The sequence below is a fragment of the Amphiura filiformis genome, chromosome 15, assembly GCF_039555335.1.
Source record: "Amphiura filiformis chromosome 15, Afil_fr2py, whole genome shotgun sequence".
NCBI lineage: Eukaryota > Metazoa > Echinodermata > Ophiuroidea > Amphilepidida > Amphiuridae > Amphiura > Amphiura filiformis.
In genome coordinates, this window is record NC_092642.1 from 32,026,390 (window position 1) to 32,040,613 (window position 14,224).

Genomic DNA, 14,224 nt, shown 5'->3' on the forward strand with positions numbered 1-14,224 from the left:
AAAGTGAGAATGTTTTTATCACTTTAGAAATTTTTATTTGTTATGTTTCTGATGATTTTGTGAGGAAAAAAAGTGAGAATTTTTTCATCGCTTTGGAATCTTTTAATTTTGTTTGTATTCTGCTTTTCAGAACCTTCAAATAAAAAGTACCTTTAAAATGTTTGCATTAAAAAAAAAAAAAAAAAAAAAAAAAAAAAAATACACCATCCGCCCTCTTCATTTCGTGAAAATCTTTTATTTGGTCTAGAGGATACTGATGCTGTGGCGCTATGCCAAATTTCGTATTGTACCAGACAATACCCGACCTTTTTCCGACGCGACCTGACCTTGGACTCTCAAAGAAAACTACTATTATTTCCGGGATTTACCATGTTTACCATGTAGTATTTTCAGTGACGACCATAAAGGCTGTATGTATTGGATTTGTTTGATCAGTGGGTATCGTGTACAGTGGTATATTGCTTTATTCTGTTATACGTAGCTCCAATAATTTGCGCGATTGCGTTCTGTTTGATTCATTTGAATGCTGCTAGGCCTAAATTCGTCGAACATTATTTTGAACGTAGGTTCATTGATGGCGTCCACAAATAAGAAAACAGAACTGGGAATAGAACATGCCGAATCTGTCATCTGTCATCATTTGAAACCACTGCTGGTTTCATTTAGTGCTATACCAGAACTGAAGGTTAGTCGCTTTTAATAGAGTAGGAAGTATAACACTTGAACTTGATATTGATGAAGCTGGGCTCACACTGATAGTAAACAATGACAATGCTTCTATTCATTTTTGCTTAATACGCGGCATGTGCCCCGCGGATGTGCAACAGAAATGCATGCACCGTCTAAAGAATGGTCTCAAAGACAATACTAGGCCCTATAGGCCTACATTGTATTATTTTAATACTAATTGTGCATGTGCGTTATTGTTCTGTTTGCTTCATTATAAATGAATATGTTTTATAGTAGGGGCCTAATATGGCTAGACCTAGACCCGGGACCTAGACCTAATGTTTGATAGCTTTCAAATGTTGCAATGCGTGAACCATGAATTTGTGAATGCATCAATAGAATAGAATGCATGAGGCTGTGTTAGGCCATATAAAATTAATGTTTTGGTTCTCGTCCAGAGGATTTTCATGAATTGATGAGGGAGGGAGGTGTTTTTTTGTTTTTTCAATGTAAAATTAGCATTGTCAGTAGTTTTCGGTCTTCTCCAACAGTGCTCGAGGAAACGATGAGGCCCTTTTTTTTTCAAATGTGAGATTCTGAGGATAAACCCCTAGAGTACCACAAAAAGACTTGGAAGTGATGCTTGTTCTCTAATAAACTTATTTATATGTATGAAGATTTCATAAATCATTCCAAAGTCTAAAAAAATTGAAAAATCTAAAAAAAAAAAAAAAAATCTGACAAATCCCAGAAATTGAGGAGGGAGGGACGAGAACCAAAATATAAATTTTACACGGCCTTATAGACCCGGGGTTAGGCCTATAGATCACGTAATATTAAACCTTATCACATAGGCCTATTTAATTACAAACTGATAGGTAGGCCTAACTGATAATGTGCTAAGGTTAGCCTACGGCATACTTTTGCATGATATATTATATGCCTAGCTGCACAGTTGAACAGTTCATATTGGCATAGGAAGATTTTCAACATGGGGGGGGGGGGCTGAAAAAAAACCCCAAAACATTGCCACCCTGGGGTGCCCGAGGGGGTTTCACCCCTCGAGTCAGTAAATTTGCAAACTATAGGTCACAACACCCATTTTCCCTCTATTTTATCACAATTTTTTAACTTCACCTAGGATTATGGGGGGGGGGGCTGAAAGGTATATATTCCAGCCCCCGCACCAAAGTTATTGAGGGGTTGAGCCCCTCAGCCCCCAGGTTCCTAAGCCTATGTTTCGTATAAATCTATTATGAAAATGGTTTTCTCCCCAAAAGCTCCTACTGAAGGTAGGGGTGAAAGTATTTTTGCTTGCCCCGCGCGCATGAATATTATTATTAAGTATTCAAATGTGTAGGCCTACTTTCAAGCTTCAAATCAACAAAATTTACACACTTTACAATTACAATTTGGGTGTAATACTATCACTAATAGGCTACTATCCCTTGGGTAAAGGGAGACACTGCTGCAGTGTCGGGGAGCTGAAAATTACCTTTGCCAACACCTGCAACCCCGTTGCAAAGAATCAGTATTTAAAATGCTGTTTCTGGTGTTGGATTTCCCATTGGGTGCTCCCAGGTACGGGCTGGTATTTTACCAGAGTGAGGGAATGAGTGCCCTCTGCCTCCCTAGCTCAGTTGCTGAACATGCCAGCTTTAGGGCGGAGGAAACCATCAGGTTCAACGGCCAGTATGTTCAAATGTCTTGGCCATTTGTTTTTGCTACTGTAACGATGTAGACAGTACAGCCAGCGACAAAATTATGATGAGATATTGCTCCGTTCTTTCTCCTTCTAGTTACTTATTTATGGTGTTCATGGCCTTTGTTAGGTTAGGTTTAATACCAGGTCTTTCAAGAGCACTTGTGAGTTATGTTCCGGCCGGACTTTGTCCTTAAACTGCTGGAGAACAGTGCGGTAAGATCGGGTGCTGTTTTTCTGGTAGGGCTAGTTTAGTTCCAAGGTCCCTTGCCATGAACATCATAATTCCATCTTCATTTTCTTGAGTATTCTAAGGGGTCAAGGACGGTAGTGATTCTCTTCAGATTGGAGTAGCCTATCCCAATGGCTCTAAATCTTCATCACGGGCCAAAGAGCGGAAGAGGAAGATTTACTTCTCAACGGTCATTAGGCTGGTGTTGAACATGTCATCATTGGTCAACCTTCCAACACTGGCCAACATGTTCCAGATCAGGGGCGAACTACTACATATTGGTAGATCTCGGCTGCTGTGTGTCCAGAAATAAGCTGAAACAGGGCTGATCACCCGTAAAGCTGCTGGGACTGGATCAAAATAATTCCCAGCAAAATTCATGATTACGAAAACTACAAGCAAATCTTCGAAAATACCGAGGGTAGATGAGCGGCAGTCTACTGTTGACTTCATGACGGACCAGCGGGAACTCGGCACACCATCACGAACTGTTGGCCCTGATTGTCGCATGTCTACCTTCAAACCTCTTGTAATATCTACTTATAATGTTCGTACTGTAAATCAACAAGGGAAAGTGCATCAGCTATTCATGGGCTGTGCTGATGCAGGTATTGACATTGCCGGAATTCAAGAACATCGTCTCATTATACCAAGCCCAACCGATGAACTTTGGTCAGATGATAGGAACTGGTTTTATTATTCAGTTCTGCTACCAAGCAAAGGCACGGAGGAGTTGGTCTGGTCATGTCCAAGCACATTCACAGATGTCTTAAGAGTGTTGAAGCTGTTTCCGAGAGGATACTATTTGTAACATTCCATGGCAACCCTCAGCTCAGTATCACTGTTGTATATGTACCCACGGAGTGCGCAACATCTTCTGACAAGGAGGAATTCTATTCATCTCTATCTGACCACCACCTGGATGGTATGAAAAGGCACAACATCCATCTCATCCTCGGCGATTTTAATGCCAGAATAGGAACAGACAGTCATCTTTCCCATCCTTGGGTCATTTTTGGTCCACATTGCTACCATGATTCAACAAATGACAATGGTGAGCGTCTGGTCAACACCTGCCAGGAGTACAATCTCAGCCCGGCCCAGATGAGATTCCCGCAACCCAGGAACCGTCTCTGGACTTGGACCCATCCAGCTGGATCAACCCATGCACAGTTAGATCACATACTAATAAACAGCAAGTGGGTGAATTCTCTCCGTAACTGTCGAGCATACAACTCAGTAAACCTTGCAAGAGACCAAAATTCAACTGGAAGAAGTTGCAAGATCCTGATACAAAGGAGGAATTTCAGCTGGAGCTATCAAACAGATTCCAGGTCTTGAGCATGGATGACACCACACCCATCTCTGTAGATACGAGACCTTCGAAACAGCGGTCCGTGAAGTTGCTGAGAAAGTTATTGGAAAACAAGAGCCATGCGGACTACCAAGTTGGGTATCAGATGCAACCATCAGACTTAAACTTGAAAGGCATGAGGCCAAAAAGCGGTACTCCATTTCAAAGTCTCGTCAATCTAGAGAAAGATGGAGGAACTTGAACACCAGCCTTAACAACTCGTATAAATCTGATGAGCTTGCTACCCTCAATAAGCAGATGGAAGACCTGAAGCTGGCCGACGAGATGGGGAATTATACCACCACCTGGAAAATTATACACTCGCTTTTCGGGAAGAACTCAAGGAAAGGGGTGAAAGTAAAAAAGAGAGATGGATCAGCTCCAACCAGTGACCATGAACTGCTTGAGGAATGGAAGGAATATTTTAGCTCACTCCTTAACAACGACAGTGGCACAGCAGCTTCAGAACTTCCTGCACCAGCTGTTGAAGATCTTCCTATTATCACTGAGCCCCAACTCGTGAAGAAGTAGTCAAAGCAATAGCAGCCATGAAGACCAACAAGGCAGCAGGATTGGACTGTGCTATAACTGCAGAAGCACTTCAGGGAGGAGGGGATAGCATGATTGATATGATTCTTGAATTCTGTATGGAAGTATTCTCAACGCTGACACCGCCACGTCAATGGGTCACGAATGTAATCATTCCGCTACCAAAGAAGGTGACCTCTCTCTCATGACAAACTACCGTGGTATTTCGCTTATGTCCATTGCCGCAAAAGTGTACAACAAGATCCTTCTGAACAGGATCCGACCCCACATTGATCCTTTACTGAGAAGCAACCAGGCTGGCTTTAGATCGGGTCGCAGCTGTGCTCAGCAAATACACATTTTGAGGAGGATCATGGAAGGCTTCAAGGAGTACCAACTTCCCTTAACAGTCAGTTTTGTGGACTTCAAAAAAGCCTTCGACTCCATCAACAGGTCCGTCATGTTTTCAGTGCTGCGGCATTATGGAATACCAAAGGTTGTGGTCAATGCCATCCAGGTGCTCTACAAAGACTCAAATAGTGCCGTTATGGTAGATGGCAGTATCTCAGAGCCTTTCCAAGTAACAACTGGAGTGCTTCAGGGTGATGTGTTGGCACCATTCCTGTTCATAATCCTGGTACTACCTTCTGATGAAATCAACTTCTGGAATTGACGCTGGAATTGTTACCTACCCACGTCAGTCAAGCAGGTATCCTGCCAAGATGCTGAATGACCTGGATTTTGCTGATGATATTGCCCATAGATAGATATTCTTCCATAGACCGGGCCCAGTCACAGCTTACTAGGACTGCAACTGCAGCAGCAGATCTAGGCCTTGTCATCAGCGCACCTAAGACAGAATATATGACTGCAAACTGTAACGCCCAACCAGCACTTGAAGTCTATGGTAGTACCATCAACCATGTCACAGACTTCAAGTATTTGGGTTCCAAGATGGGCTCTAGTGTTGGAGACCTAAAAAGAAGAAAAGCACCAGCCTGGGCAGCTATCTGGAAACTGGAACGCCTTTGGAGAAGCCCGTCCTTGCCAATCGAAACAAAAATCAAGCTGTTTCAGACAACGTGTGTTACTGTCTTTCTGTACGGGTGCGAGCCAAGGACATGGAAAACAAGATCAATGCATTTGCAACATCTTGCTACAGAGTAATGTTAAACATCAAGCGTGTGGATCGGATTCCAAATGAAACCATCTACAACCTGACCAACACCACTCCACTGGTTGCCAGAGTCAAGATTCATCAACTCAAATTCCTCGGCCATATACTGCGTCTTGAAGATGGCGAGCCTGTGAAAGAATATGCACTTTATATTCCACCACATGGGAAGAGGAAACCGGGACGGCCACTGTACTTACAGTATGCCCAGCACCTCCTGGGAGATACTGAAGGGATGCTGCAGCCAAACAAAATTGTTTCGCTTGCCCAAGATCGCATTAGTTGGAGAAAGCTTGTAGTCGCCTGCTCCGCAGCCGACTGATGATGATGACTATCACTGAATAATAACTCCAAACTGTAATTTTTAGTTTTAATGAGTTAATAACATATATTTTTGGTTTCTTTTTTAGGACATGAAGGGGCGAGAATCAAAAATGTTTAGACCGCAAAAATGGGGATAAAAAATCTACCTTTTTTTAGGGAGGATAAAAAAAATTGATGTCCGAGATTCCAACTCAAAAGGTTGCACGATATTGATATTTTATATCGTTCTTTTTTTCCAAGTTTCTCAGTGGTGAATTCTCCATCGAAGTTATTGATGCCAGTTATATGAACCACGTGTACAGAATACGAGAAATCACTGACAAAAGCAACAGCAGCAACAATGATGTTGCAACCAGTGTCATCGTCAAACAAGCTCCTTCTTCGAACAAGGTAAAGTAATGTTACATTTGACAGAAATCAGATTTTATGTATGGAATCTACCTAAGTTGTAGTTGAAAAAAACCCAGTAAGGTTAGCAACTATTTTAAACTGTTGCGATTTGTTAGTTCACAGTATCTTGCGAATAGTAGTAGGCTTTGGCAAAAAATGCATTGATCATTTCATAGTGTGTAGAAGAATTCAAATATCACAGGTATACTTTTGTAGGTCATGTGGTTCTTGGGTTATGTTGTAAAGAGGGCTGATACAACACATTTGTAAAACGTACATAACTCATTAACAACAATAAATCAAGCAAGTTTTCAAAGTATATGATTTGTAGAATGAACTTTTGCAAAACATCAAAGTGTTATTTTAGATAATGAAAATCGATTTGTTTTGGCTGCTTTGACCACCAATACCTAGTCTACCCTTAAGGTGGCACGCAGGAGTATTACATGACTAAAATTGAGTTCTCATCACTAATGTGATCACAAATGTGATGTGAACTATATATATCATAAACCATAAGAAACGCTATTTTCAAGACTCTTTTTCATTACAAAACGGAGTCACCCATTTTCAGGTAACCCCATTTGAAATTCCCACTCCCTGTGTGGAAGATTAAGGTCATGTATTTCATAGGGGGTGCATGGATTTCACATAGAATAGCCCTATGAATTTCAACCGGAATAGCCCATTGTTGCGGAACAGTTCCATACAAATACCCCGGGGGGCACTCCAACTTTGGAGGTGACGCGTATGTAGGGCTGTTAAGACCCCCCTTTTCAGCATCGCTGTCACCCAAAGACCCCATATTTTTTTTACGAACACATGCTCGCTCCGCGCTCTGTCACCCAAAGACCCCCTATTTTTCCATTTGATCTGTCACCCAAAGACCCTTACAAGTTCAATTTGAACAGCAACTTTCATTTATCACTGATTTTGTTACTTATTTTGAAAAAATAAAGAAATTTGAAGCCATTTAGAACTAGAAATTTGATTTTCGAGGTTTTTGTGGCGCTGTTTTGGTTCTCACCCAAAGATTCCATTTAAAAAAGGTCATGTTCTCACCCAATGACCCCATATTTTTTACATTTTGCTCTCACCGAATGCCAAAAATCATGCTCTCACCCAATGACCCCATATTTTTTACATGTTGCTCTCACCGAATGCCCCTTAGTGCGAAAGTGCCAGCCCTACACCTATATCCATTTCAAATTGAAGTGCCCCCCCGGACAAATACAGCACATAATTAATTTTGTTATACAGTGTTCATCAGCGTCAAATATATCTACGGTCGTGTAACTTTTGATTGTTGTAGGCGATAGGCCTAGTTTTTATATATTTTCTCTCTCACTTCACTAATTAATATCATTGTCATTTTTTTATTCAAGATGTCTAAGATTTTCCGCAACCAACAATATGACATATTGAGGGGCAAGCATGAATATCTTGTGCTCTCCAGATTCTATCAAATATTACCAGAATCCGTCCCAAAACCATATCTCTACGACGAACCTTCAAAAACACGTGAGTAATATAAAGAACGTAATTATGTGCAAAATAGCCCAAAATAGTTTATCGTCCTTGGATATTTCTCAAAATGTCAGACTAATAAAGAAACAACGTAACGTCTTGCGGGCGGGTTCTGGTCTGGACTAACACAATAAAATTGATGTTGACTTTCCTAATCCTGGAATAACTCGCAATATTATACTGAGGCATAGACCCTGAGAGGGTCTATGTCTGAGGTTGACTTTCCCGGATTCACATAAATATACTGAGGTTGACTTTCCTGTTCTCGGATTAATTCACACAAATACTGAGGTTGACTTTTCTGTTCCCAGATTAAATCACGCAAATAGGCCACGCTATAATAGTAATGTTGACTTTCCTGCTCCCGGGCTAACTCACACAAATACTGAGATTGACTTTCCTGTTCCGAGATTGAAATCACGCAAATACTGATGTTGACTTTCCTGTTCCCGGAACAACTCACAAAAATGTTGAGGTTGACTTGACGTTCATGTTCCTGAATTAACCCACAGAAAAAACTGACACTGATTTTTGTGTTCTTTGGAAATCCTGAATTAACTCACAAAAATACCGCAGTTGGCTCAATTTCCTACTATTGTTGTTTTTATTTATTTATTTATTTATATATATTTCGTTGATTGATTGATTTAATATTGATTGATTGATTAACTTATTGATTGATTGTTGATTTACTACAGTCGTCATAGAAGATCTTCGTCATCACGTGCCTTTACGACGAGCCCTACCTAGTGGAGATATCTCGGTGCCTAGTATTCTCTGCAAAATTGCGAGATACCTAGCTAATTTGCATAGGAAAACATCACAATCATATTTGGGTGAAGATGATTTTAAACAACTTAGAAAGACATTTGCGTAAGTGTTAATCATTCCTTCACATGTGATCGTTTTTTGAACAAATTAAACAACAAGATCGCATCATATCAATTTGTAAGCGCTCTTTAGCAAAAAACCGTATGACAAAACAGGCGAAAATAGTATTTTTGCACAATATTTGCAATTTAACGAGAATTGACCATTGCTCATTCTAATGGCGCTAATAATTATAAGTGTGGTCTTATATTTAATGACATAGTACTGCATCGTTAATTAACCCTGTATGTCGCCCTCTTTAGCTTAGGTATCACGCTGAATTTTACAAAGAGGCGAATCGCTATTCGGCAGTCTGTCAAAATCATAGCAATATATCGTCGGCCGTATCACATACTGACTTATTTGCAAAACACGCATTTCGAGAAAAGCGAACTTGAAAATTTAGCGATTTTCATTTGCTGCATACTCTTGATTAAAAACATTATTTTGATTAAAACCTGGTTAAAAGTAATGCAAAGATACCATATTTTCATTGTAGGCCTAATTCTATTATCACTATGTGAAAAAGATAATTTCGCCTATCAAGTGACAAATGCGTCACTATGTGAAACAGTTGCGCAAATACGTCAATATGTGAAGCGGCAAATGTGTAAAATTGCAGATACGACAGCTTGCGCAGTATATATGATCGGCAAATTATACGTCGTTATGTGATACAGACATTTCAAGGTTTTGCAAATTATACGACAAATTAATATACAATAAAATTAATTAACATCTTACTAATTAAGCAAACTTGAGGCATGGTTTTTGGTGAATACATATATACAGCGTAGAACATGACAAACTAATGTACTGATTTTCTCAATATTAAATATGTCAAATACGTCACTATGTGATACGGCCGACGATATAAGGAAAATTATTGTAATCTTAAAATGTTTTTTCTTTATCTATTACTTTACAGAAATCCTACACAGGTTGAACTCATGAGGCAATTTACAATTGTGAAACCATTCTGTAGCACAGACCCCAGCAATAAAACAATACCGGAAATACAACCTTACTTGCCTATGATTTATAAGGATAACGATATCATAAAAGCTGTGAAAAAATTAGAAATTATACTTCTTGAGAAACAAGATTGTTTAATTCACGGTGATTTATATACTGGACATGTCATGGTGCATGAAGAAGATGTGAAGGTAATAAAACCATACACTGCAAAAAACACGGTGTTAATAGATTAACACTATTTGAGTAACACCTTTTAAACACGTTAAACGGTTAATGTGTTAAAATATTAACATGTGTTAAAATATTAACAATTGTGTGTTAAAATATTACACTTTCATACTTTTATTAACACATTAACACTTATGAATAAATGAGGATGTTCATTTTAAACGCTTTAACACGTTTCGTAACAAACTCTCCAAAAGCAAGTAGTGTTAATATTTGAGTAACACTTTTAAACATGTTAAACCGTTAATGTGTTCAAATATTAACATTTGTGATTATATTTTAACACACAATTGTTAATATTTTAATATAAATGTTAATACATTAACGGTTTTACATGTTTAAAATTTTTTACTCAAATAGTGTTAATCTATTAACACTTGTTTTTGCAGTGTTTATAATGCGGGGTATCAATTATCGGGGCGAAAAGCCCATGAAAAAAAGTTGGGAAGTCCTAGTCTAGACAGTTTGAGTGTAATAAACGTCATCACCATCAAACGCTTCTCGTCAGCAGTTTGACATAGCGCCATCAATAAAGTTTCTCCAAGTAGCTCTCTCTCTCTCTCGAAAGTTCAGTCGCTTTCTTTATCTTCTTTGATTTCTTTCAGCTCTTTTTGAATTGCTGATATCCACGTAGTGTTTGGTGTCCCTCTTGGTAATGAATGTGGCAAACGTGAAATAAAATGTATTTCTTTTTAAAAATTGCTTTTGATTACAGATAATCGATGCAGAATTTGCTCACGTAGGAGCATCAGCAGTGGATATGGGAACCTACCTGGCACACCTATTGTTTTCATACCATGGCCATAGATTATATCCAAAAGATGACAGGCAACACTACCATACAATAATTTACCAAGCAATTCAAGAAAGTCGTAAGTTTTTACTGTAAAATGTAATAGATAATAAACCTTTGCAAAGCTCGCTGATCCTCATTTGACTCCCCCTCCAATGAGACAGACAATTGACAAATGAAAACGAAAATTTGGCTTTGCCCTCTCACACTAAAAGGTTGGCTACTCCCCTGGTGATCCTACTGGAAGGAGATTGACATTCGCCTCCCACCCCTACTCAATTTTGAGTTTTTTGCATTATGTGCCACCCTGAAGACCCTTGTATTTTTTCCGTTGCTCCCCCATTTATTGTTCATATTTTCCCTCAAAGAGCCCGTTTTGAAACAAAATCCTCACCAAAAATGTACTTTGTTTTTGATATAAAAAAAGTCCCTCAGGAAGTCCATTTTTTCGCAATTATCACTTAAAGGCCATATTAATATCACCTTTTGCCACGAAATAGACCCCAAGCCTCATATTCTTAGCTAGAATTTGACAAGTGCCCGTCATTTTCACGAAACTTGCTTGTCCCAAAATTTATCTGGTCATGTTTTGATTACATGATTTTGTCACTCAAAAATTATGAGCGGTAACTCGAACTTACCCCATGAACAGCACCCTCATTTAGTAGTCTTTGAGCTCTGGTAAAGTGCAATGGAAGCAAAAAACAAAACAAAACAAAAACAAAACAAAAACAAAAAGAAACATTATTTAAAGAATAATCGGTGACGTATTGCGACATCAGAACTTAGGTAGCCTATGTATGGAAAGAAGAACGTCCGAAGCTTGTGCCTATAAAAATTCACAGCGTTTTGAATGTGTTTTGAATATGAGCTAATTGGCATGCAGTGTACATGAAATTCAACAGTTTGCTGTTGAGCAGCCAGTCTCGTGTGGAAACATCAACATCAGAGAGTCCATTGGCTCCATTTGGGGGGGAGGGGGGGGGGGCGATGAAGGTGACAAGCTTGATATGTGGTCTGCCGTCTGCTCTTTCTTTCTGCATTCACAAAGTGGGCTTTGGGTGAGGCCCATCTATGCATACTGGCCCTGAAGCGACCCACCCCTGTTCGCAGACGGTTGAGTTTCACCCATGCATGGCGTGGCAAATCCGAGCCAGGGCTGGATTTCGATTTCGACGTATCTGGGATGTAGCTCTTCTTCAGGGGCGAAGATGACGACTGCCATCTCTGCTGCCATTCATTGCCAGTCCAGTGAGTGTAATATTTAATAACAATCTTTTTATTCCAACAGTGAATGTTTATTTGAAAGAATTTCGACTTGACGAAAACCAAGTTTCTGAAATTGCTGGTTTTACCGGATTGCAGCTTATAAGACGGTAAGCCCGACCTCCAGCCATTTGATCTATACTATTAAGGCCACATAAAATTGATTTTTTTGTTGTTCTCGTCCGGAGGATTTTCATGAATTGATGTGAGAGGAGGTATTTTCCCTTCTTCTCCAGTGTAAAATAAGCATTTGTAAGGTTATCTACAGCAATTCCGTAAACCTTGAGAGCGAAAGTTCGTTTAGTATTTTTTTTTAAAAATTGCTGTAGATGATCCTACTACACTGTTAGTATTACATATAGTTTTCGGCCTTTGCCAATAGTGCTCGTGGAAAAAGAGGCAATTTTTCTTTTTTCAAATCAGAGATTCGATCTTTGGACTATACCCCCTATAGAGTACCACAAAAAGACTTGGAGGTGATACTCGTTTTTTAAAAACTTATGTAAGTTGTATAAAGTTTCCCAAGGATTCCAAAGTCTGAATTTGTTTTAAAATTATGAAACAAAAACGCAAAAACGCAAAAAAAAAAAAAAAAAAGGAAGGAAGAAGAAGAATATAGGATGACATAAATCCAAGAGAACCAAAAAATAACTTTATACGGTCTATATTATAGTGATCGAGTGATAATGTGAGAAGAATCACAGCTTAAGTATCCGGCACATGTCATTGCAATTATGAGGAGTGGGCGATACCTCAAACAAAATTTTAATTAGTGCTCAGTATATAATTCTGATAAAACTGAGGTAGACTCAAACGCTACTCTTGATTTCATTATTTTGGGTGAATTGATGGATAATCATGGATAAACCGGATGGAAAACTTTGTTTAATTCGTCCTCGAAATTCTTGCACAAATTGGCGTCATATCATTTTCAATATTAAGGTTTTCTGTTAACTTGTGATGTACAATAATCATTATGAACTTTGTTCCCCATGCAGTATCATTGGATTTGGCTACGTCGGCGATATAGCGGGCAAACCAAACGCTGAACTAGCCAGTTATTTCACCGGTGTTTCTCTGTTAAAATCCTACCAGACTCTTACAACTGAAGATGAATTCATCACCTATTTGTTGGGACGGAATTATGATCACGGATTACCAACAGAATAAAACAAAATCGTGGTTTTCGCATAGTGACAAACTTGGGATACGTGAGAACAATGGTACCACTTTCTCAAGTGGTGCGCTTACACATGACTGTATTGTGGTCACTTATTGATACTCGCCTGCTATGTAAAGCGTTAATATGATGTCGGATCAGTGACCAATTTAATGGCGGGACCCCTTTGTTCGAAATAATGGTACCACTTTTATGAATAGCTTGTCGGAAAATCAAATCGGCATCAAAGGAACAAAGCATTATGTAATCTATTGCCACTCAGGAATTCGATAGAGACAGGGAGAAACCGACATCGCTTAAAAATATGATTTTCATTCTGTTTTGTCGTTACTAAGAATAGGGTAATAATCATTGATTAGGAGCGAATTGGAAATGCAACTCTATTTTGTAAAGGCGAGTAGTGGTGTGATAGTAGATTCTAGATACACGTGGTTCGATACAGGGCGTCTAGTTTGTACTAAAATCATTATTTACCTGACGTTGACGCTGTACGTATTGCTCAATTACCCAGAGACGGAATCGAGATTGTGGGATAGTCTAGCAGTAACTCGCTAAATCACAATCACAATTGCTGTCTTCAGTAGATAGCATTATCATAATCACAATTGCTATCTTCAGTAGATAGCATAGACATAATCACAATTGCTGTCTTCAGTAGATAGCATAGTCATAATCACAATTGCTGTCTTCAGTAGATAGCGTAGTCATAATCACAATTGCTGTCTTCAGTAGATAGCATTATCACATCCACAATTGCTATCCTCAGTAGACAGCATAGTCATAATAATAATAAAGTTTTCAATCCCATCAATTGAAAACCAATTTAACCCCTGCAGAATTAATGCTGTGGTCCCCCGTTGGTAGGGCCTATTGTGTGAATTTGTGTACTGTTGCTAAGTCGCGTGGTACACAGGCGTTGTTTTGCATTCCGATCATTTCTTGTTTCGTCATTATTTTGTCAGATTCAACAAGACTAGGTTGTGTTTAAAAAATTTTCTTTCGGAAGTTT

General features: G+C 39.1%; 1 protein-coding gene across 1 annotated transcript; it reads left to right on the forward strand.

Moving 5' to 3' along the window:
* The first annotated feature begins 454 nt into the window (after positions 1 to 454).
* On the forward strand, positions 455 to 14,000 carry LOC140171519 (5-deoxyribose kinase-like). The gene is made up of 8 exons (XM_072194786.1): positions 455 to 685; positions 6,224 to 6,373; positions 7,759 to 7,894; positions 8,599 to 8,773; positions 9,699 to 9,936; positions 10,692 to 10,848; positions 12,061 to 12,145; positions 13,034 to 14,000. Exons 1-8 carry the CDS (start codon positions 524 to 526, stop codon positions 13,203 to 13,205), a joined length of 1,275 nt encoding a protein of 424 aa, XP_072050887.1. The 5' UTR covers positions 455 to 523; the 3' UTR covers positions 13,206 to 14,000.
* Positions 14,001 to 14,224: the final 224 nt, after the last annotated feature.

Bases quoted from the DNA above. Each gene is read 5' to 3' on its own strand.
- LOC140171519 (XM_072194786.1), top strand. From the start codon at position 524: ATGCTGCTAGGCCTAAATTCGTCGAACATTATTTTGAACGTAGGTTCA. The intron at 686-6,223 runs GTTAGTCGCTTT...TTTTTTTCCAAG, and splicing joins GTGCTATACCAGAACTGAAG to TTTCTCAGTGGTGAATTCTC. The intron at 10,849-12,060 runs GTAAGTTTTTAC...TTATTCCAACAG, and splicing joins CCAAGCAATTCAAGAAAGTC to TGAATGTTTATTTGAAAGAA.